This window comes from Heterodontus francisci, chromosome 16 (genome assembly GCF_036365525.1).
Source record: "Heterodontus francisci isolate sHetFra1 chromosome 16, sHetFra1.hap1, whole genome shotgun sequence".
Taxonomy (NCBI): Eukaryota; Metazoa; Chordata; class Chondrichthyes; order Heterodontiformes; family Heterodontidae; genus Heterodontus; species Heterodontus francisci.
This window is the reverse complement of record NC_090386.1, coordinates 93,314,195-93,339,675: the sequence shown is the minus strand read 5'-3', so window position 1 is coordinate 93,339,675 and position 25,481 is coordinate 93,314,195. Positions and strand designations below refer to the sequence as shown.

Sequence of the window (25,481 nt, the reverse complement as noted above, 5' to 3'; positions counted from 1 at the left end):
TCAAAAAGTCTGCCTTTTCCCTCAATGCTGCTAAGAGCATTAGAGAAGGATATATTTCAGGACTAAGGATATTGTACTATAAAGATAGGCACAGATAAAGAATACCCTGAGTGTTGAAATATTCAGCTTAAAGAATTATTAAGATTGAAACATATAAGCATTTAAAACTCCAGCTTTTCATCACAGTTGTGTGAGAGCACGAGTTTGCTGTTTCATCAATGGTTGTATCTAACAAAGCTGTGGCTCGGGGAAAGCAATGATAGGAAGTAACAGGATGATGTGCAATGACATCAGGTGTCTCAGTTCAAACAAGTGGGTGGATCGTGGACCATCAAATAGCAGAAAGCAGACCATAAAGAGATGGGTATCAAGAAACAGTGCAGATTTTACCTGATTTAGGAAGGTACCTCTTGCTGCCTTTGGGAGCCAATGGTGTGAACAGGCTTGGTGAAACCACCTTCACAACTCCTCATTAAAATTCACATACTCAAGTGTCAGACGTGAAGCCAATGTGCGGTGCTCTACGTGGGTCTTTCAGTTCTATTTTTAAGATTAATGGTTTGTTGAGGTGAATTATCAGACATATTACTGACTCCCAGCTTTATGAATCTGTTTAAAGGGTAAACAACTTATCCAACATTCATCAGTGGGGAACACAGTGGCGCAGTGGTTAGCACCGCAGCCTCACAGCTCCAGCGACCCGGGTTCAATTCTGGGTACTGCCTGTGTGGAGTTTGCAAGTTCTCCCTGTGTCTGCGTGGGTTTCCTCCGGGTGCTCCGGTTTCCTCCCACATGCCAAAGACTTGCAGGTTGATAGGTAAATTGGCCATTATAAATTGCCCCTAGTATAGGTAGGTGGTAGGGAAATATAGGGACAGGTGGGGATGTGGTAGGAATATGGAATTAGTGTAGGATTAGTATAAATGGGTGGTTGATGGTCGGCACAGACTCGGTGGGCCGAAAGGCCTGTTTCAGTGCTGTATCACTAAACTAAACTGCACTGGAGTGTTAGCCTGGGTTATGGGATCAAGTCTCTGGGCGGGAGCTGAAATGTGATTGCCCCAATCCTGCCCTAAGTTGGGTCTTTTGGTGTTGCTGTAGAGAGGGATCGCCATACTATCTGCCTGCGCCAAGTTTTAAGCCAAGTCATGGAGATGTGAGGTCGCGGAGGTGGAAGGTCAAATAGCCACTGATCAGGATTTTATTTGTTTTACTCACCTGTGTGGCTCACTTTCTCCCTTGCAATCTCCTCCAGCCTCCCCAGGAGCGAATCAATGTTGGATTTAATCTGCGTGAGCTCTAGTTTAATCCGCTGCAGTTCATTCGATTTTACTGTAAAGACAGAGAGTGACAGAGGTAACTATAAGCTCCTGAGGAGGTGACCACCAATGGAAATCTCTACATTCCCAACAGAAGAATTTATCTTTCCAAATATGTTTTTAAAGCTTTGGTGCTGTACAGTTTAAAATATTTTTCTTTTGCCCCAACACATAGATGGGAACTAAATGGAGACTTGAATGGCTTTTTACCTCCTGCAATCAGTAATGGACATATTCTTGACTGTGCCTCACCAAATAATTCCCCCCTCCCCCCAACCCTTGCTGCACTGTCGTTTCCTCTCTTTTTTATTCGTTCATGGGATGTGGGCGTTGCTGGCCAGGCCAGCATTTATTGCCCATCCCTAATTGCCCTTGAGAAGGTGGTGGTGAGCTGCCTTCTTGAACCACTGCAGTCTATGTAGTGTAGGTACACCCACAGTGCTGTTAGGAAGGGAGTTCCAGGATTTTGACCCAGAGGCAGTGAAGGAAAGGCGATATAGTTCCAAGGCAGGATGATGTGTGGCTTGGAGGGGAACTTGCAGGTGGTGGTGTTCCCGTGCATCTGCTGTCCTTGTCCTTCTAGGTGGTAGAGGTCGTGGGTTTGGATGGTGCTGTCGAGTGAGTTGCTGCAGTGCATCTTGTAGATGGTACACACTGCTGCCACTGTGCATCGGTGATGAAGGGAGTGAATGTTGAGAGTGGTGGATGGGGTGCCAATCAAGCGGGCTGCTTTGTCCTGGATGGTGTCGAGCTTCTTGAGCGTTGTTGGAGCTGCACCCATCCAGGCAAGTGGAGAGTATTAAGTGAGTTTGCAGGCCATTGAGTAAAGTGAAAAAAAGAAGAATCAGGGGATGGGGAGCCACTGAACCTGGAGCACAGGAAGAATAAATCACAAGGCAGCAAATATACAATACAAACTGGGAGAGAATCTAAGGAAGAGGCAGAGAGTTGTATCTACCCAGGCATACGGAGAATCCCAGTCTGTTTATTCCTCTATAGTGTTGCTAACATGATTGTGTTCCTTTACTTATTCCCTCCCAATAGAATTATGACACAGCCAGGATATAATCTCCCTGGATGCTTGCACAGTTAAAAGGAAGGCTTGTCTGGTACAGTCAATGAATGATGCCAGTTGAGCAAAGTCTGTGCAGTTAAACCTGACTCCATACAGTCCTTCTACCCTGCCTCCACCTAAAAGGAAAGACTTGCATTACCGCTCTGTGCTAATGTAAAAAACCTTCCCTTTGTGGCATTGGCCAAGTTCATAACAGCTGCCTAGTGTAACCCCCACCTTGTAATGTGGAGAGAGAAACTTGTCCTGCAGCCTCCTTTTAGTTTTGGATGGAAAAGACATCGGATGGATGTAAAGAATTTGGAGAGGGTGCAGAAGATATTTATTGGAATGGTTCCCGAGATGTTACATGAATAGACTAGAGAAGCTGGAGTTGTTCTCCTTAAAGCAGAGAAGGCGAAGAGGAGAGAGGTGTTCAAAATCATGAAGGATTTGGACAGAGCACATAGAGAGAAACTATTTCCGATGGATGAGGTGTTGCTAACCAGAGGACAAAGATTTAAGGTGAATGAAAAAAGCAGAGGTGATATGAGGAAAAACTTTCTTTACACAACAAGTAGTTAGAATTTGGAATGCACTGCCTGATAGTGGAGTGGAAACAGATTCTATTGAAGTCTTCAAGAGGGGAATTGGATAAATACTTGAAGGAGAAATAAATTTCAGGGATGGGGGGGAAAAAGTGGGACAGTGGGGCTAACTGGATTGCTCTTCAAAAGAGCCATGCAGATTTGATGGGCCAAATGGCCTCCTTCTGTACTGTACTATTCAATGACTCTATGATCTGCAGAATTGCCCAATTCTTAAGAGATTTGACCCGAGCTGCGATACTTTGGAATTTGCTGCCTTTACCACACAGACCAACCTATTGTGCCCATCAACGGTCCGTGTTGCAGACAGGAAACTGACACCTAGCTCTCCAGACGATGAAGCGTCCCACCCCCATGCCATCTCTTTCCCAGTTTTCTCCCCCTCCTTTCCTGCTGAACTTCACTCATTCTGGGGTGTGCTTCCACAGTGATGACAGGCTTCCAGTACCTCACCCAAGTGGTTCTTTGCCAGTGGGGCTACTGAACATGGGCAATGGTGTTGAGCTTGGAGACCATCACAATGAGCCTCGCCCCGCTCTCACTGATGTCCAGTGGGCAGGCTGTGGCTGTTCAGTCACCAGATAACAAATTAGGACAGGAACCCGGGCCGATTTCCCTCTCCACCTGCTCTCTTGCTTGAGGCCACCTGTCCTCCCTTCACTACCCAGACTAAGATCAGTGTGTAGTTGGGCCCTTCCTAACCTCAGATGAATTTATATACTGATAAGTTAATCTGATCATAGAGAAGTGTGAGGCGGTACACTTTGGTAGGACTATAAGGAGGCTACATATTCCTTGGGGGGAAAAGAGTCTTAATGGGGTAGAGGAGCAAAGGAAACTGGAGGTACAAATACACAAATCAGTAAAAGCAGCAATGCTAGTTAACAAGGCCAAAAAGATGTAAACAGAGCACTAGGTCTCATTACTAGAGGAACAGAACTGAGATGCACAGAGGTTATGTTAAACTTATATAGAACCTTGTTTAATCTACATTTAGAGTATTGTAAACAGTTCTGCTCTCCAGATTACAAAAAGGATGTAGAGGCACTGGAGAAGGTACAGGAAGGGTTTACTAGGATGATACCAGAACTGGGAGTTTATACTTATCAGGAAAGATTGAATAGGCTGGGGCTCTTCTAGAAAAGAGAAGACTGAAGGGCTGACCTGATAAAGGTCTTTTAAGTTTATGAAGGGGTTTGATCAAATACACAAAGAAAACATTTCCATTTGTGGAGGAGTCCAAAACGAGGGGCCATAAAAACAAGAGAGTCACTAATAAATCCAATAGGGAATTCAGGAAAAACCTCTTTACCCAGAGAGTAGTGAAAATGTGGAACTTGCTACCACTGGGAGTAATTGAGGTGAATAGTGTAGATGCTTTTAAGGGGAAGCTGGATAAACACATGAGGGAGAAAGGAACTGAATGATATGTTGATGGGGTGAGATGAAAATTGGGAGGAGGCTCCTGTGGAGCATAAACACCAGCATTGACTTGTTGGGCCGAATGGCCTGTTTCTCTGCTATAATCCTATGTAACTTACGCTTTAGTTTTGCGGCATTTTTTGCCACAGCTGTGGAGCGTGCCATTAATTTCAGGGGGATCCCTGACTTCCCTCTGCGTAGCACAGGTACAATCATCCGCGGGCGTTTCACTGGTATAGCCCTGGGTATCAGCGATGGCCGACTCGAATACTCATGCATCCTGGAGGAGAGAGAGCAACTAAAGGATTACAGCAGATTAGATTCACACAGCAAGTCCCACACAGTGTCATAATGGAAACTCCATGTTGTTTAGAGAATGACAAATTAAATCTGTAACTATAGTAAACAATAAGGATAGTTACAGACTTCAGGAGGACATGGACAGACTGGTGAAATGGGCAGACAGATGGCAGAAATTTAATGCAGAAAAGTGTGAAGTGATTCATTTTAGTAGCAGAGGCAATATGAACTAAATGGTCCAATTTTAAGGAAGGGTGCAGGAACAGAGAGGCCTTGGTGTGTATGTACACAAGTCTTTGGAGGTGGCAGGACAAGTTGACAAGGCTGTTATAAAAAGGACATGGGATGCTGCGCTTTATAAATAGAGGCATAGAGTACAAGAGCAAGGAAGTTATGCTGAACATTTATAAACTGGTTCAGCCTCAGCTGGAGTATTGTGTCCAATTCTGGGCAACGCACTTTAGGAAGGATGTGAAGGCCCTGGAGAGGGTGCAGAGAAGATTTACTAGAATGGTACCAGGGATGCAAGACTTCAGTTATGCGGAGAGACTGGAGAAGTTGTGGTTGTTCACCTTAGAGAAGAGAAGGTTAAGGGGTGATTTAATAGTGGTGTTCAAAATTATGAAGAGTTTTGATGGAGTAAATAAGGAGAGACTGTGCACTGTTTCCACTGGCAGAAGGGTCAGTAACCAGAGGAGAGAGATTTAAAGGTCATTGGTAAAAGCAGGGAGATGAGGAGAAATCCTGAGTGCAGGCCTCCTGTTCACACTCACTGAGCGCTAGCATCTCACCATGAAATGGTTCAAGCATCTCACTGGAGCCAATAAGTAGGCTCAATAAGCCCCCCTCCACCAAATGCCCAATGTGGTGCTGCAGTTAAAATTGTCCTTCCCACCTTTTGCACTTTTACAAATGCAGGAGGCCATTCAGCCCCTCAAGCCACTTGGTGAGATCATGTATCATGTATCTCAACCTCATTTGCCATTTTTGCTCCATATCCCTTGACACCCCTAACCAACAAGAATCTGTATGAACCTCAGTCTTGAAAACACCAACTGTCCCTCAGCTTCCACAGCCTTTTGCAGGGGACAGATTTTCACTACCTTTCGGAACTGCCGGCTCTAATTTTAAGGCTAGGACCTTGTTCTGGATTCCTCAACCAGAGGAAATAGATTCTCTCCGTCTACCCTATCAAATCCTTTAATCAGCCCCTTCGGTCTGTTCTAGCATTCATTGAGAACAATTTCTCCCCTCCCTCGCCCCAGGCCAATCTGGGGGTGCTCAGCTAACTCAGAACAAGCAAGGGATTGAAGTGGGATCTTTACCCAAACTGAGACTCAACATCCTGGGCCTCCACTCATCACAACACTTACTATCAAAGAGGAAGGTCTGGCAAGATTAACAAAAAAAAAGGAAAATAAATGACAGAAAATGGAGCAACATTAAAGAGAAACTGCCAAGAGAGATCTTCAGCAGAAATGTTTATAAAGATCTGGACTACATTACATATGTCACTTAAATGGAAACAGATACAAAGTCCCAAGATGGCCAACATGAGCCTTTTATATTGTGTTTGAAGATTTCACATTCAGTTTCTCAAAATCCTGATGATAATCATCTTGATGTTGTCTCAGGAGCATTTGCCTAATGAGGTCAATCTGTTTGACTTCGAACTAGATGCTTATCAAGATGGTAGCTCTGAACCGAACATTTGATAGAAAGGAGAATGAGGAAAATGACAGGAGAATGAATTGCCTCCAAATTAACAACAGGGCCTGCTACTAATTCAAGTGAGGCAACTCTACACTGAAATGAACCCCTTAAAATACCTAATTTTAATCATAAATAGGCCATGACAAGAGGAGAAGTCAGGGGTTAAGAAATTCCCTGCCCCTTCCCCACATCGTAGCCCGTTATATCAGAATCCCCAGCGATAGCATTGAGGCTGAGTCCATGAATCCTCGCAACGTGAGTTGAAAATGGGATTACAGGCATAGGCAGGAATGGAGATGATCAAAATAGGATGCAATGATTCCTGTGTGGTTGGGTTGGGGAACAGGAATGTTCATTATGGAGGACAGCAGACCGAATTTGAACAGTAGAGAGATTAATTTTTGGGATGTGGGTGTTGCTGGCCAGGCCAGCATTTATTGCCTGTCCCGAGTTGCCCTTGAGAAGGTGCTAGTGAGCCGCTTTCTTGAACTGCTTAGTAGTGGTTTGATACAACTGAGTGACTTGCTGGAGAATTTCAGAGGGCAGTTAAGAGTTAGAAACATAGAAGTAGGCCATTCAGCTCTTGGAGCCTGCTCCGCCATTCAATATGATTATGGCTGATCATCCAAACTCAGTAACATGTTCCCGCTTTCTCCCCATATCCCTTGATCCCATTAGCCCTAAGAAACTATATCTAAGTCTTTCTTGAATATATTTAATGATTTGGCCTTAACTGCTTTCTGTGGTCGAGAATTCCACAGGTTCACCACTCTCTGGGTGAAGAAATCCCTCCTCATCTCAGTCCTAAATGGTTTACCCCTTATCCTTAGACTGTGACCCCTGGTCCTAGACTCCCCCGCCATCGGGAACATCCTTCCTGCATCTAGTCTGTCCAGTCACTTCGAAGTTTGTAGGTTTCTATGAGATCCCCTCTCATTCTTCTAAACAAGCCTAATCGACCCAATCTCTCTTCATACGTCAGTCCTGCCATCCCAGGAATCAGTCTGGTGAACCTTCGCTGCACTCCCTCCATAGCAAGAACATCCTTCCTCAGATAAGGAGACCAAAACTGCACACAATACTCCAGATGTTTTCTCACCAAGGCCCTGTATAATTGCAGCAAGACATCCTTGCTCCTGTACTCAAATCCTCTCACTATGAAGGCCAACATACCATTTGTCTGTTGCACCTGCGTGCTTACTTTCAGCAACTGGTGCAGAAGGACACCCAGGTCTCACTGCACCTCCCCCTTTCCCAATCTATCGCCGTTCAGATAATAATGTTTTTGCCACCAAAGTGAATAACCTCACATTTATCCACATTATACTGCATCTGCCATGTATTTGCCCACTCACTCAACCTGTCAAAATCACACTGGAGCTTCTCTGCATCCTCCTCACAGTTAAACTCCCACCCAGCTTTGTGTCATTTGCAAACTTGGATATATTACATTTAATTCCCTCATCTATATCATTAATATATATTGTGAATAGCTCAGGTGTATAAATTAATTCCTTACAGCATTTATATATGAGCCTTTCACACCAGTGGTGTTGCTGTGGGGAGGGTGTAATCACATGTGACCCGTTTACATCAGCAGTTTCCATTGTAAATTTTGACTTGGGAATTCATAAAAGTTGTAGATTCCTGATGATTGGGAGAGGTGGTGGCATAGTGGTAATGTCACTGGACTAGTAATCCAGAGCCCAGGCTAATGCTCTGGGGACATGGCCTAGCAAGCGCAACATTTATTGCCCATGAACTCAGTGGCTTGCTAGGCCATTTCAGAGGGCATTTAAGAGTCAACCACATTGCTGTGGGTCTGGAGTCACATGTAGGCCAGACCAGGTAAGGATGGCAGATTTCCTTCCCTAAAGGGCATTAGTGAACCAGATGGGTTTTTACAACAATGGTTTCATGGCCATCATTAGACTAGCTTTTAATTCCAGATTTATTAATTGAATTCAAATTTCATCATCTGCTGTGTTGGGATTCGAATCCATGACGTGGACTGCGTTGGTTCAAAAAGGCAGCTCACCACCACCTTCTGAAGGGCAATTAGAGATGGGCAATAAATGCTGGCCTAGACAGTGACACCCACATCCCACAAACAAATAGAAAAAATTTATTCTGTAGAGTCTGAACAAGATGAAGGATGAATTTTTGTCATCTTGATCATATTCAAATTGTGGTCAAAACTCTTTGAACAGGAATTCAAAGTTTGTGACACATCATTAAATACAAGGAGGGGCAGACATATTTCAGAATCTAACCTCAGACCCAAAGCAGGAGCATTGAAACAAATTACAGTTGTTACCTCTGATAGAAATCGTCTCTGAAGTAATCATAATCAAATTCATAGCTGGAGCTTGGGAAAAGAAAGGAGAAAAAAATTAATGATGTTTGCTGGAGTGAAGCTGTCGACATTCTTAATCGAGCTGAGTTTTGGCTACGATTAAACAGGAAGATTTCACAGCACTGTTTGTATCATCTGGACTTGATCTAAAATTGAAAATAAAAACTTTTAAGCATTGTAGTCACAGAGCTGACTGAATCACAATGTTCCACCTGCCCCAATACTTCACCCACTCCAACCTGTCAGGCCTCAATATTTCATCTCATTCCATCTCTCCGTGTCCTAATGTTCTTTTTTCTCAACTTGCCCAAGTGCCAATGCTCCATTCGTTCCCCACTCACCTGGTCATAGATGAAATGACCAGCTGGTCACACAGGGAACCGGGGGGAGCTGGTTCAGTCAAAATTGCTTCAACGAGTTCCTAATCTCAGTCCTATCGCCACTGCTAAGTGGAGACGGTTTCCTTCCCCACAGTGAGGAAAAGAAGAAGGGCATCATGAGAGGAAAGGCCTCTGTCATCTTCCATTCTTGTGTGTCCTCTGATTGGCCTGGTCACAACAAGAGTGTCACAGGCCTGAGAGTAGGCTCACTCCTCCCAGCCCCAAAAATGGACATTGCGACAAGGACGAGGAGAAAAATCAAACGTGGGACAAACAATTTTAAACCACACACTCCCACGGGAAAAAAAAAGAGTGGTGAACAACAGGCATGAAACAATGGTGATGATGAACAAGGACACTATTTGAGACTGAGCTTTTCACACTCGCCTGTGTGACACTATCACAAGTGCCCTGGGTAGACACAAGAATTTCACAACTCAAAGAGCGTCATAAAAGAGAAAGAGGTTTAAACTGGTTACAAGATTTGGGACTGAAGAGAGGTCTTTCTTCACACAGAGGACAATGGAAGTTTGGACAAGCAGTGGAGATGTTGGTTGGCTGCTGTGATGGCTGGAAGGGAGGCGCCAGGTGTCTTGTGCCGGAGAGGTGAGGCCAATCTCATCCATACTTCCCTCGCGATCTCCTGACCTCCGCCACAGAGAAATGTTGGTGGGCAGCTCTGTGAGCAGTGCCACTGCTGGTCTATCACCAACTGCTGGAGAGGTACATAGAGTCATTTACGGCATATAAGGAGGCTATTCAGCCCATCAAGTTCAAGCTGGCTCTCTGCAGAGCAATCTAGTCAGTTCCACGACCCCGCTCGATCCCAATAGCTCTGCAAGTTTAGTTCCCTCATGTGCCCATCCAATTTCCTTTGGAAATCACTGATTGTTTCCACTTCCACCACCCTCGTAGGCAGTGAATTCCAGGTCATTACCACTTGCTGTGTATAAAAGTTCTTCTTCACCTTCCCCCTACATCTCTTGCCCAAAACCTTCAATCTGTGTCCCCAAGTCCTTGTACCATTAATTAATGGGAACAATTTTTTGTTGCGTTACGACCGAGGCGGGAGGAGTGCACTGTTTATTCTAGTTCCACTTCTCCACAGGTCATAACATATATTTAAATTTCCCACTTACCGATACGGTCAATCATATACTCTATTTTTCCCAGAATAAAACACACTAACCATGTTTCTTTAATGAACAACAAAATTATCAGTTTATTATAAAACAAGTCTTAACCAATAACGAAGTAAGGCATAAACACACAGATTGAAATAATAAAGTTCTCTTTTTACCTTAGCCCCTCACACACACACATACACAGACCGGTTAACCAGAAAAATAAAAGAGATTTTTGTTTAGAGCTCTGTTACAGACAAAAAAAACACTTGGGGCTGAATACTGCTCTTTCTTGAAAACAACATACGTGATATGTTGTGTTCCAAAACTGGCATACAGTCTGGCCTCCGAGTACATGTAGATGGGTCACTGGGATCTTTTAGAACAGTTCTTTTCAGATAGTGTTGAGAATTAATTTAGCAGGCTTTTCTTCAAAGACAGGAGACAAAAGGAGTTGACACAGTGGACTTCTCAGGGTCTTTTAGAGAGGTTCTAGAAAGCTGAGCTGGGTTGTGGTCTTCTCTCCTTCCTTGGGAATTCTCTTCTCTCCTTGGAAGTTCTCTTCCTTTTTCTGCAGGCTTTTGAAAGAGATGGGATAGGCTGGGCTGTGCTTGGGTTCTGTGCTTCAGTTTTATTTTTTTTAAACTCCAACCCCTTTTAAATAATTCATTCCCAACTCCAAACAATTCAAAAGTGAAGCCAGAAACAGAAAGTCGACCTTTGACCTGTCACATCTCTGCACACATCTTCCCCCAGTTACCAGGGTTTTTGTTCTATTTTAACCAGTAAATGTTGTCAAACAAGTCCTTTCAGTGTTCTCTTGATGACCCTCTTTGAAAAAAAAACTGGTCCAACATTTCTTCAGTTTGGCTATGAATTCTCAAAAAAATATTTTTAACCAGAACAGAAGCACTTTTGTAACACTTGTCTAACTTATCTAAGCCAGTCATAATCTTGTACATCTCTATCAAATTTCCCCTCAATCTCCCTTGCTCCAAGAACAACTCCAGCTATTCCAACCTAATCTTGTAATGAAAACCCCTCAACCCTGGAATCATTCTAGTTAATCTCCTCTGCACCCTCTCAAGCACCCTCACATCCTTCCTAAAGTGTGGTGACCAGAACTGCACACAGTACCCCAGTTGGGGCCTAACCAGAGCTTTATAAAGGTTCAGCATAACTTCCCTGCTTTTCTGCTCAATACCTCAATTTATGAAGCCCAAGATCCCATATGCTTTGCTAACCACTCTCTCAATATGTCCTGCTACCTTCAAAAGATCGATGCACATGCACCCCCAGGTCCCTTTGTTCCTGCACACTCTTTAGAACTGCACCATTAAGTCTATATTGCCTCAACCTGTCTCTTCTGCCAAAATGCATCCTGTCACACTTGTCTGCATTAAATTCCATCAGCCGCTTGTCTGCCCATTCTGCTGGCCTATTTATGTCCTGTCGCAGGCGGTTGATATTCATCTTCACTGTTTGCCACTCCTCCAAGTTTGGTATCATTGGCAAATTTTGAAATTCTCCTCTGTATTCCGAGATCCAAGTCATTTATATATAACAAAAAAGCAGTGGTCCCAGCACTGACCCTTGGCGAACACCACTGTCTACCATCCTCCAGTCTGAAAAACAACCATTTATCACGACTCGCTGTTTTCTGTCCGATAGCCAATTTTTTTTTTTATCCAATTGGACACTGACCTTCCTATTCCATGAGCCTCAATTTTGTTAACCAGCCTTTTATGTGGTACTTTATCAAAGGCTTTCTTAAAATCCATGCAGACAACATCCACTGCATTCCCTTCATCAACCTTCTCTGTTACTTCATCAAATAATTTAGTTAGATTAGTCAAGCATGGTCTGCCTTTTACAAATCCATGCTGGCTCTACTTAATTAACTCAAACCTCTCCAAATGCCTGTTGATTATTTTCCTGGATTATTGTTTCTAAAACCTTACCCACCACTGATATTAAACTAACTGACCTGTAGTCACTAGGACTGTCCTTACATCCTTTCTTGAATAAGGGTGTCGCATTTGCCACTCTCCAGTCCTCTGACACCTCCCCCATATCTAGGGAAGATTGGAAGATTACGGCAAGTCCTTCCGCTATCTCCACTCCCACTTCTGTTAGCAACCTGGAATGCAAGCCATCCAGACCAGGTGACCTATTTGCCCTAAGCATAGCCAGCCTTTTCAGTACCTCCTCCCTCTCAATTTTTACCCTATCCATTGCCTCTACTCTCTCCACTTCTACTGATATTTTGTCAGATTCCTCTTCCCTAATAAACACCGATGCATTAAATATTCTAGCATTACCCTGTGCCTCTAAGCATATTATCCCTAATACTCCCCACTCCACCTCTTACTACCTGCTTACTATTTACATGCCAGTAGAAGATTTTTGGGTTCCCTTTTATGTTGACTGCCATTCTATTCTCATATTCTCTTTTCGTCAGTCTTATTTTCCTCTTCATCTCCCCTCTCAACTTATTGTATTTGGCCTGGTTCTCACTTGAAGAATTCACCTGACCTGCATCATATAGCCTCTTCTTTTGTTTCATCACAATCTCTATCTCCCTCATCATCCAAGGAGCTGTGTTTTTGGTTCCCCTACCTTCCACCCCTGTTGGAATGCTCCTAGCTTGTACCTGAAGCATCTCTTCCCTGAAGATAACCCATTGTTCTGTTGCAGTGTTTCCGTCAGTCATTGGTTCCATTTTACCCTACCTGGATCCCTTCTCATTGCATTGAAATTAGCCCTCTTCCAATCTCACTATTCTACCTTATTTCGTTCCTTGCTTTTCTGAATTACGAGTCTAAACCGTATGATACGGTGATCACTCTTATCCAAGTGCTCCCCCATTGATACTTGCTCCACTTGGTCCACTTCATTCCCCAGCACCAGATCCAGCAATGCCTCCTTTCTGGTTGGACTGAGAACATACTAATCAAGGAAGTTCTCCTGAACATATTTTAGAAATTCCTCCCCCTCCTTTCCCTTTACTCTAATATCATTCCAATCGATATTTGGTTAATTAAAGTCCCTCCATAGTTCTTGTACATCTCTGTGATTTCCCTGCAGATTTCCTCCTCTGTCTCTCTCTCACTATTTGTAGGCCTATAGAAAACCCCCAGTAGGATGATCATACCCTTATTTGCTTCTCAACTTTAACCAAATGGATTCTGTCTTTTCCCCCACTCCAGGACATCCTCTATTTCCAATGTCATGTCTTCCCTAATCAGTACTGCCAACACCACCTCCATTTTTTTCTTTTCCTATCTTTTCAGAACACTTTATATCCTTGAATATTAAGCACCCAGTCCTCACCATTTTAAGCCACATTTCCAATATTGCCACTGCACCATATTCCCACACAGCTATTTGTTCTTGTAGTTGACTAACATTATTCACCACACTTTGTGCATTTACATACACACATTGTAATTCTGTCTTTGTATTCGTTGTAGCCTTTCTCAGTCTGCTACTAATATGGAACTACTTCCTTCTCTAGCTACTATCCAACACTCTCACATTATGCACCTTATTCCTCTTTTCTACGTCTGTATGCTAGTGCCCATCCCCCTGTCAATTTAGTTTAAATCCTCCCCAATCACACTAGTGAACCTCCCGCGAGGACATTGGCCCTAGTCCTATTTAGGTGTATCCCGTCCCTTTTGAATGGGTGCCTCCTGCCCCAAAACTGGTCCCAATGCCCCAAAAGTCTGAGGCCTTCCCTCCTGCACCATGCTTCAAGCCATGCATTCATCCTCCCGATCTTCCTATTTCTACTCTCGCTAGCATGTGGCACTGGAAGTAATCCAGAGATTACTACCTTCGAGGCCCTACTCTTTAACTTCCTCCCGAGCTCCTGAAAACTTGACCTTAGGAACTCAATACCTGCCCTTGTTATGTCGTTAATACCAACATGTACCACAACTTCTGGCTCACTCCCTTCCCCCTGCAGAATATTCTGCCCCTTCTTCGTCTTGTCCTTTACCCTGGCACCAGGGAGGCAACACAACATGTGGGACACACGAGGACAGTTACAGAAATGCCTGTCTGTCCCGACGATGGAACCTCCCATACCAGCTGCATTTCTACACTTTGCTGCTCCCTGCTGTACAGTCTGTTGCCTAGTGGTGCCATAGTCTGGACTGCATTCCTTCAAACTGTCATTTGATTTGATTTAGAGATACAGCACTGAAACAGGCCCTTCGGCCCACCGAGTCTGTGCCGACCATTCCTCTTCTCTTTGGCCTCCTTATCTCGAGAGACAATGGGTAAGCGCCTGGAGGTGGTCAGTGGTGTGTGGAGCAGCGCCTGGAGTGGCTATAAAGGCCAATTCTAGAGTGACAGGCTCTTCCACAGGTGCTGCAGAAAAATTTGATTGTCGGGGCTGTTACACAGTTGGCTCTTCCCCTGCGCCTCTGTCTTTTTTCCTGCCAACTGCTAAGTCACTTCGACTCGCCACACTTTAGCCCCGCCGGGTCTGTGCCGACCATTAACCACCCATTTACACTAATCCTACACTAATCCCATATTCCTACCACATCCTCACCTGTCCCTAGATTCCCCTACCACCTACCTATACTAGGGGCAATTTATAATGGCCAATTTACCTATCAACCTGCAAGTCTTTTGGCTGTGGGAGGAAACCGGAGCACCCGGAGGAAACCCACGCAGACACAAGGAGAACTTGCAAACTCCACACAGGCAGTACCCAGAATTGAACCCGGGTCGCTGGAGCTGTGAGGCTGCGGTGCTAACCACTGCGCCACTGTGCCGCCCTAACACTCCCAGAAGTCTTTAAAGCTGAGTACCTGAGAGTCCTGCACTTCCTGCCTCATCCTAGTCTTCCGGATGGCTAGTCACCTACTATCCTGAACTCTCACTGCCTGTGAGGTGACCACCTCCTGGAACGTATGACCCGGGAAACTCTCCTGCTCCCTGATGCTCTGCAGTGACTCCAGCTGCCCCTCAAGCTCAGAAGTCCTGAGTTCGAGCTCAAGCAGCTGGAGACACTTCCTGCACACGCGGTCACCCAAGACACGTAAAGTGTCCTGAAGTTCCCACAGGGCCTAGGAATTGCAAGCAACAGGTCTCAGCTGCCCATTCATGATCTAAAAAAAAACTCCATTCCCTCTTTTAGAATCTAGTTGATACTTTGTTTAAACTGTTAATTTTTAATTAATGCCTCTAGACCTTCTTTGTGCTACTACTCTTATTAATTCACTCACTGTTATACTCACCCTGATTGAGATTATTAATTTCCTGGCTCCTAACTTGAATGAATCCCCTTGTTTAGAGAGAGGAGAAAAAGAGAAGTACTCACCAACTAATCACTTACCCGCTTTCCTTTGATGTCACACTCAGAATTTCTTTTTTTGAACGCAGTGGATCCACTCTGAACCCTCCCAGAGCCTCCCCTATCATCCCCGCCAGTCTCACTGTGCTCTCACTCTCCAGGCCGCTCCTTTATCCTCCCCACCAGCCTCACTGCGCTCTCATTCTCCAGGCCACTCCTTTATCCTCCCCACCGGCCTCACTGTGCTCTCATTCTCCAGGCCACTCCTTCAACCTCCCCATCGGTCTCACTGTGCTCTCACTCTCCAGGCCACTCCTTTATCCTCCCCACCAGCCTCACTGTGCTCTCATTCTCCAGGCCACTCCTTTATCCTCCCCACCAGCCTCACTGTGCTCTCACTCTCCAGGCCACTCCTTTATCCTCCCCACCAGTCTCACTGTGCTCTCATTCTCCAGGCCACTCCTTTATCCTCCCCACCAGCCTCACTATGCTCTCACTCTCCAGGCCACTCCTTCATCCTCCCCACCAGTCTCACTGTGCTCTCATTCTCCAGGCCACTCCTTTATCCTCCCCACCAGTCTCACTGTGCTCTCATTCTCCAGGCCACTCCTTTATCCTCCCCACCAGTCTCACTGTGCTCTCACTCTCCAGGCCACTCCTTTATCCTCCCTGCAGATCTCACTGTGCTCTCATTCTCCAGGCCACTCCTTTATCCTCCCCACCAGTCTCACTGTGCTCTCATTCTCCAGGCCACTCCTTTATCCTTCCCACCAGCCTCACTGTGCTCTCATTCTCCAGGCCACTCCTTTATCCTTCCCACCAGCCTCACTGTGCTCTCATTCTCCAGGCCACTCCTTTATCCTCCCCACCAGCCTCACTGTGCTCTCATTCTCCAGGCCACTCCTTTATCCACCCCACCAGTCTCCCTGTGCTCTCATTCTCCAGGCCACTCCTTTATCCTCCCCACCAGTCTCACTGTGCTCTCATTCTCCAGGCCACTCCTTTATCCTCCCCACCAGCCTCACTGTGCTCTCATTCTCCAGGCCACTCCTTTATCCTCCCCACCAGTCTCACTGTGCTCTCATTCTCCAGGCCACTCCTTTATCCTCCCCACCAGTCTCACTGTGCTCTCACTCTCCAGGCCACTCCTTTATCCTCCCTGCAGATCTCAGTATAGCAAATAGGCTGGGGTTCAAGAGAAAGCTGAGGGGTGACCTCATAAAGTTCTTTAAAATAATGAAGGGTTTGGATACCGAGAAGATGCCTCCACCTGTAGGGGGAAATCAGAACTCGGGGCCATCAATATAAGATCCTCACAAATAAATCCAATAGGGAATTCAGGAGAAACTTCCTTATCCAGCAAGTGATGAGAATGTGAAACTCTCAACAAGTGGTTGAAGTGAATAGTATAGATACATTTAATGGGAAGTTGGATAAATACATGAGGAAGAAAGGAATAGATGGATATGGTGATAGGATGAGGTGAAAAGAGGTGGGAGGAGGCTCGTGTGGAGCATAAACACCAGCACAGAGCAGCTGGGCCGAATGGCCTGTTTCTGTGCTGTAAATACTGTGTAATCCCAGGAGTTACCATCCTTCTCAATTTGCAAAATTACAACAGGCATGTGAAACCAGCAGAGATATACTTGCTTTCAAACCATCTAAGTGTCAGAGTGTACCTGTACAGAGCAGAACTAAGCCGCTTCAATCCCTTGGGTCTGTTGGGCTTGGGCTCTCCGGCCATGTTAATATCTGTGAGAGGATTAAAAAAAAAAACAACAGATAAAAATTGATCCAAACCTTAAGTTCTTCTTTGGGTGGTCTTCAGTGTATCTCCCCCAGTTCCAAATTCTCCCTTTCCTTTTACCCTTTATTTCCTGAAGGGGTAACTTCAAGTTACACGGGTGTTGGCAGCCCCTTTACGTGTGAGCTTCATTCACCTGAAGGCTCTTGAACTCACCCACCAATTGGATATTACCCTTGCCTACATAACCATAGTGATGGCGGGTCAAAGGTGATTCATTGGCTGCGAAGCATATTCAGGATGTTTCTAAAGATGTGACAGGCGCAACAAAATTCAAACTCTTTCTTCAGATGGGATTGATCAATAAATGAACACAAACATTCCTTTTCCTTTACTAGCTGACTCAGCACAGATCATGGAGCTGAACTATGACCCTTCCCACTTGACTGGACAATAGATCAATTACCATCAATTAAAACTCCGCAGTTCACCCTCGGTGAGTAACAAAAGTTGACCAGGAAACGAAAAGCAATTTTTCTTCAATAGCGCACAAGGATATTTACAGGGCTGGGTGTCAGGTGACAATTAAAGAAATCGGATTGATGGAGCTCATGTGACCAAGTTGTCTAGTGACCATCTGAGGTAGGGAATTGAAAGGGTTATGGTGGTGTAGTGGTTGTGTTACTGGCTTACTCATCCCAAGACCTTGATTTCAAATCCCACCATGAGAATTCAAATGCAGTTTCAAAAAAATGATGGAAAGTAATAAGTGGTATCAGTAAAAGTAATCTTTGATTGATTATTGTTTAAAAAAGCAACAGGTTCATTAATGTCTTCAAGAGAAGGAAACCTGTGGGCCTTGCCTAGTCCACCCTATATGTGACTCCAGTCCAACACCAATGTGGTAACTTTAAGTGGCCACACGTGTATCAAATTCCACCAACATCTTCTCAGGACAACTAAGGATGGACAATGGCAACAACAACTTGCATTTATTTAGCATCTTTTAGGCAGTAAGACACCCTCACATCCCAAGGCACTTTAGAGGATCAATTATCAAACAAAATTTGACACTGTTAGGACAGGTGACTAAAAGCTTGGTCAAAGAGGTAGGAGTGTCAAAAAATAAAGCGAGGCGGAGAGGTTTAGTGAGGGAATTCCAAAGCTTGGGGCCACGGCAGCTGAAAATATGGTCAGCAACGGTGACGCAATGAAAATCAGGGATGGACATGAGCTAGAATTAGAGAAGTGCAGATATCTTGGAGGGTTGTGGGGCTGGAGGAGATTACAGAGATAGAGAGGAGTGAGGCCGTGGAGGGATTTGAAAACAAGGATGATAATTTTAAAATCAAGACATTACTTGACTGGGAGCCAATGTTCAAGGCTTGCTCAGGTCAAGAAAATAAAACCCAACCAGAACCCGACAGAACCACATCGGACCTGAGCCCGACCCGGCCCGAGACCCTCCATTTTTTCCCATGCCCGACCCGACCCAACTACTGGAATGTTCACATTACCTATACCTTCCCATTCCGAATCTGCAGGAAGCTGCAGCATGAGCGTGATGACATCATAGAGACGCTCACTTGCTCACTGCGCAGACTCCTTGACGTCCCGGACTCCCAGCTCAGGTAGGCTTTCCAACTTTTGACACTTACTAAACTCAACTTCCCAGCAGAGCAAAATGCAATACCTACTGTTTTTGTCCGACCCGGACTGACCCTGACCTGGCCTGACCCAAGCCCGAAAGCCGGACCCGGAAGAGCGACCCGACCCCAACCCGACACATGTCGTTGGGTCCTGGTCGGGTAGCAGGCCTTTAGCTAATGTAGGTCAGTGAGCGCAGGGGTGATAGGGGAATGGGACTTGGTATGAGTCTTGGACCATCACTAAGACTACCTCTTTCCACCTGCGTAACATTGCCCAACTTCGCCCGTCTCAATTCCTGCTCCTCCAGTACTGGATGTCGGATAAACAGTCTGATAGTTTAGTAACAGTGGAGAAGATGAGAGAAGTGGTGGTGAGGTAGAGCTGGGTGTTGTCAGTATACATGTGAAAACTAACTCTGTGCTTTCAAATGATGTTGCTGATGATCCAGTGCTCTCTTGATTGGTCTCCCATATTCTACCCTCTTTAAACTTGAGGACATCCAAAACTCAGCTGCCTGTGTCCTAACTCCCACCAAGTCCCGTTCCCCTACCACCCCGTGCTCGCTGACCTACACTGGCTCCCAGTCAAGCAACATCATGATTTTAAAATTCTCATCCTTGTTTTCAAATCCCTCCATGGCCTCACTCCTCTCTATCTCTGTAATCTCCTCCAGCCCCACAATATCCTCTAATTCCGGCCTCTTGAGCATTCAGATTCTAAGCGCTTCACCATTGGAGGCCTGGGCCCTAAGTTCTGGAATTCCCTCCCTAAACCTCTCCGCCTCTCTTTCCCCCTTTAAGCCATTCCTTAAAATCTACCTCTTTGACCAAGCTTTTGGTCACCTGACCTAATATGTCCTATGTGGCTCAGTGTAATAATTTGTTTTATAATGCTCCTGTAAAATGCCTTGGGACATTTTACCACATTAAAGGTGCTATATAAATACAAGTTGTTGTTGTTGGAGTCTTGAGGTAACAAAGTTATGGATGAGCATTCCCAAGAATAAATAAAGAAAAGGTTGCTTGGCAGAATCAAAGGAAGCAGAAAAATAGCAATCAGTTTGGTAAGTAATGTGCAGGCTTTGGTTATAATACTTCCTTCTGTGTGAGAATAACACTTGAAAAACCCATTTAGGTGCTGAAATCCCAGATATTATTGACTGTCTCTTATGGCTGATACAGATGTAATGCAACAACTAAAATGTTACATTCAGGTGATTAAGCCAGATAGTTACATCCGAGGAGTAAGTGGAGAGTGTCACTGTGATACCCTCTTTGTATTAGTGAATCGGGTATTGAGTTCCATGGTCTGTTCTGTGTGACTGCAGAGTTTTTTATTTTCCATATGTGCTTCAACTATCTTTATTGCCATGATTTGTGCCCGTGACCTGCATGGAATATCAAAGCCAGGGACCTTGTGTGTCAGGTCATTCACAATCTGTTTGTGACTTCTTGTGAACTCCATTCAGCTTTGCAAGCTTCATACTGGACAAAGTCACATTGTCGAAGGTTTAAACGTATGGGTCCACGAGGGCTTGCGTGATTTCAAGCAGTATGGGGGAAGCTGTTGCGATCCTACTGGACGGGGAGATGTTTGTTTCCCTTGATTCTTTGGGCTTCCTGGAAGGGTTGTAGCATCTTGGGAGTAATGTGCAGCAGCCAGGGTGCTGGGGCTGACCTGAAGGTTCTCGTGTTCAGTTGGACATCAGCAAGTCGAGGGTGGCCACTTCTGGTCTATCCTGGTGCATAGTATTGAGCTGCAGAGCTACACAAGTCCCATTTGACATCTGAAGCACTGATGCACCCAACTTGTGCTCACCAGTTTCTGGACAAGGTCAACCCTTGTCTTTACCCTTGGCAACCAACTTCTTCAGGTGGCTGTGAAATGTTAGTGTGCGATCCAAGTAGGGTCATGTTGCACAGTCTATTTTTTATTCATTCATGGGATGTGGGCATCGCTAGCTATGCCAGCATTTATTGCACATCCCTATTTGCCCTTGAGAAGGTGGTGGTGAGCTGTCTTCTTGAACCACTGCAGTCCATGTGTGATAGGTACACCCACTGTGCTGTTAAGGAAGGGAGTTCCAGCGACAGTGAAGGAAGGGCGATATAGTTCCAAGTCAAGATGGTGTGTGACTTGGAGGGGAATTTGCAGGTGGTGGCGTTCCCATGCATTTGCTGCCCTTGTCCTTTGAGGTGGTAGAGGTCATGGGTTTGGAAGGTGCTGTCAAAGGAGCCTTGGAAAGTTGCTGCAGTGCATCTTGTAGATGGTACACACTGCTGCCACTGTGCATTGGTGGTGGAGGGAGTGAATGTTTGTAGATGGGGTGCCAATCAAGTGGGCTGCTTTGTCCTGGATGGTGTCAAGCTTCTTGAGTGTTGTTGGAACTGCACCCATCCAGGCAAGTGGAGAGTATTCCATCACACTCCTGACTTGTGCCTTGTAGATGGTGGACAGGCTTTGGGGAGTCAGGAGGTGAGTTACTCGCCGCAGGATTCCTAGCCTCTGACCTGCTCTTGTAGCCACGGTATTTATATGGCTACTCCAGTTCAGTTTCTGGTCTTTGGTAACCCCCAGAATGTTGTTAGTGCTTGCTTCAGGAGGTTGCTTTCAGGTTGTACTCTGTGTTCGGTTATCAAATTGTTCGGTTATTGTGCGACTCCACAAATACTGAAGCAGTCCGTGTAGAAACGCAGCAAGACCTGGACAATATCCAGGCTTGGGCAAGTAACATTTGTGCCACACAAGTGCCAGGCAATGACCATCTCCAAAAAGAGAGAATCTAACTATCTCCCCTTGACGTTCAATGGCATTACCATCGCTGAATCCCCCACTATCAACATCCTGGGGGCTACCATTGACCAGAAACTGAACTGGAGTAGCCATATAAATACCGTGGCTACAAGTGCAGGTCAGAGGCTAGGAATCCTGAGGCGAGTAACTCACCTCCTGACTCCCCAAAGCCTGTCCACCATCTACAAAGCAAAAGTCAGGAGTGTGATGGAATACTCTCCACTTGCCTGGATGGGTGCAGCTCTGACAATACTCAAGAAGCTCGACACCATCCAGGACAAAGCAGCCCACTTGATTGGCACCCCATCTACAAACATTCACTCCCTCCACCACCAACGTACAGTGGCAGCAGTGTGTACCATCTACAAGATGCACTACAGCAGTGCAACAAGGCTACTCAGGCAGCACCTTCCAAACCTGCGACCTCTACCACCTCGAAAAACAAGGGCAGCAGATGCATGGGAACACCAAGTACCCCTCCAAGCCACACACCATCCTGACTTGGAACTATATCGCCGTTCCTTCAGTGTCGCTGGGTCAAATCGTGGAACTCTCTTCCTAACAGCACTGTGGGTGTACCTACCCCACATGGACTGCAGCGGTTCAAGAAGGCAACTCACCACCACCTTCTCAAGGGCAATTAGGGATGGGCAATAAATGCTGGCCTGGCCAGTGACACCCACATCCCATGAATGAATAAAAAAAAAAGGATGGAATGCAGCAATAGGTGTTTTGTGAGGGATCGACCCTGAGCTTCCATTTCCGGGAATTTTCCTGCGCCGTGTTTATTGACTGGAAGCTCAAAATTGGAACCTTATGTTCTTCAAAGTTTAAGCTCCCGCATTAGCACAATTAACTGATTAATGCATTTGTACATCAGCCTTATTAACAGTTTTCAGCTGTATCTTCTTGTCACAACTAATAGGGTCCAGGTGTGCCCTGGGGAGAAAGCGGGGGTGGGGGTCTCAATAAACATGTTTCAATGTCCTGTCTTTTATAACAAGTTACATGGATAGCACTGCGTGAAATGATTACAAAGGGATAAATCTCCCTTTTACAATCTATTCTCCAGTCTTGACAGCAAAGATGCCACCAGATTTTTCAAACACAATGTGAAGAATAAAGGTTCAGTAAAAGCTGGGTTGGTTATTACTGCCAAATGGAAAGATTCACAGTAATGAAGAGGGGAAGTTTGGTAAAATTCATACCAGAACAAAAACTGTTCCGAATAAAAACAGAAACATAGGAGAAATTATTTGACGATTGGGAAATGGGGAGTTGCTAAGGAGCCAGGGCAGAATTATTTATACAAAAAGGGAATGGATCTATGGAGTGGGTAACTGCCAGGGTCCTGAGATCTCAGGCAGGAGCTGTTTGTTAAAGAAACTTAACTTTTCAACTATGAGCTGGTGTTACTGCTCCAGCAAGTAGCAGAGTTATTACATCTGACAGTTCCAAATTTCACATTGACGCCAGGTAGAAACATTCAGGACCACTGGTCGGGCTGGAAGGAAGGGCAGGGGAGTGGGACTAAATCGCTATAACAATCTATCTTTCTCTTTCTCTCTCTCTCCCTTCCTTCCTTCTTTCTATTTCCAATGGAGAGAGATGTAAAACGGCTTTCTGACGCAATTGCACAGAGTTGAGATCTAGCTGCGTGTGTGTAACTGTATCACACTCGCTGTTTTGTGTGAGGGAGATGGGTCGGTGAACCTGTTAGGAGGAATTCTGTGCGTGCGCCGATTTTCCGGGGAGTGATCACCGGCCCGTGAGTTTTTATTACTATTTGGCCCTCAGCCGAACCTGTCCTGCCGCGGTTGACGGTCTTACCGAGCGTCTGTCCGGCAAGTACGCGTCGGTTCTCGCCGGCCACCGCCACGCGCGCCGTCCTCTCATTAGTGTACTGGACAAAGGCGTAGCCCTTGTGAACAGAGCAGCCCACCACCTTGCCATACTGTCCAAAGATAGTCTCGACATCAGACTTCTTCACCACTGCTGTGTTGAGGTTCCCGATAAAGACTCGGGAGTTGATTGATCGTGGGTCATTCTTGTTGGTGATGTTACTGGTCTGAAGTTTGATCGACATCTTCACAGCCTAGAATTTAAAAGAAAGATAAAATCGTTGCACAGAAATTAGTCAAATTCTCCTATTCCTGAATTACAACAGTGACAAAAGTACTTCAAAGGTTATAAAGAGCATTGGGATGCTCTCAGGAAACTATTTATCCAAAGGGGAATTGAGTTACCAGGAAAGGCCATTAAATTGGGAAGAGGTCAAAAATGCATTGGTTTAGAGGGAAGGGATCGAAGGATATGATGAGAAGCTCCATCTTTCCACTAGGAGGTATCATCATGGGCTAAAGGCCTTCCACTGCTGCTTTCTGCTGTGGGGAATTTCTTTCTTTTCTTTTCTTTTGGGCCTCCTTATCTCGAAAGACAATGGAATGAGGTTAATATTACTGCTGCAATACTGGGTTACACCAGCAGATGGTGGTGTCTGCCTGTTCCACATCACCCCTCAATCTCATTACACAGTCATTCTGCACTGACTGTCTCACAATCTCTCTGATTATTCAATCTGTGCTTCATTTCAGAGCAATTTCAACTCCAACTCAGGTGGGAACGACAAACAGGGTGGGTGCACAGGGGGGAGGACGCACACACCGGGGGGACACACACGGGGGGGTGGAAAACACATACTGGGAGGACACAGACTGGGGGAAAGGAAGATGAAATAGTTTTGCAATGTGTTCAATGTTGTAATGTACGAAATGCAGCAAAAACTGCACAGAGCACGATCCAATAATCTGTTTCAGTGATGTTGGTTCAGAGATGAATATTGGCCTAGTCACCAGGGAGAACTGCCCTACTCTTCCTCAAAATAGTGCAATGGGATCTTTTGCATCCACCTGAGAGCATGGACAGAGCCTTAGCTTAATGTCTTGTACAAAAAACTGATCCTCCGACAGTGCAGCACTCCCTCAGTACTGCCCCTCCGACAGTGCGGCACTCCCTCACTACTGCCCCTCCGACAGCGCGGCACTCCCTCAGTACTGCCCCTCCGACAGCGCGGCACCCCCTCAGTACTGCCCCTCCGACAGTGCGGCACTCCCTCAGTACTGCCCCTCCGACAGTGCGGCACTCCCTCAGTACTTCCCCTCCGACAGCGCGGCACTCCCTCAGTACTGCCCCTCCGACAGTGCGGCACTCCCTCACTACTGCCCCTCCGACAACGTGGCACTCCCTCAGTACTGCCCCTCCGACAGCGCGGCACCCCCTCAGTACTGACCCTCCGACAGTGCGGCACTCCCTCAGTACTGCCCCTCCGACAGTGCGGCACTCCCTCAGTACTTTCCCTCCGACAGCGCGGCACTCCCTCAGTACTGCCCCTCCGACAGTGCGGCACTCCCTCAGTACTTTCCCTCCGACAGCGCGGCACTCCCTCAGTACTGCCCCTCCGACAGCGCGGCACTCCCTCACTACTGCCCCTCCGACAGCGCGGCACTCCCTCAGTACTGCCCCTCCGACAGCGCGGCACTCCCTCAGTACTGACCCTCCGACAGCGCGGCACTCCCTCAGTAATGACCCTCCGACAGTGCGGCACTCCCTCAGTACTGCCCTCCGACAGTGCGGCACTCCCTCAGTACTGACCCTCCCACAGTGCAGCACTCCCTCAGTACTGACCCTCCGACAGTGCAGCGCTCCCTCAG

At 46.0% G+C, this 25,481-nt stretch overlaps 1 protein-coding gene across 1 annotated transcript in view; it reads right to left on the bottom strand.

Annotated features, from left to right (window-relative positions):
- Positions 1–25,481, bottom strand: part of raly (RALY heterogeneous nuclear ribonucleoprotein) — a 106,617-nt gene that overhangs the window by 17,883 nt on the left and 63,253 nt on the right. The window contains exons 2-6 of the mRNA XM_068048859.1: positions 23,602–23,866; positions 17,264–17,336; positions 8,731–8,781; positions 4,520–4,680; positions 1,219–1,332 (exon numbers count right to left, since the gene is read on the bottom strand). Of these exons, the coding sequence (XP_067904960.1) occupies positions 1,219–1,332; positions 4,520–4,680; positions 8,731–8,781; positions 17,264–17,336; positions 23,602–23,857 (655 nt within the window). The 5' untranslated portion in view covers positions 23,858–23,866. The remainder of the gene's footprint in view (positions 1–1,218; positions 1,333–4,519; positions 4,681–8,730; positions 8,782–17,263; positions 17,337–23,601; positions 23,867–25,481) is intronic.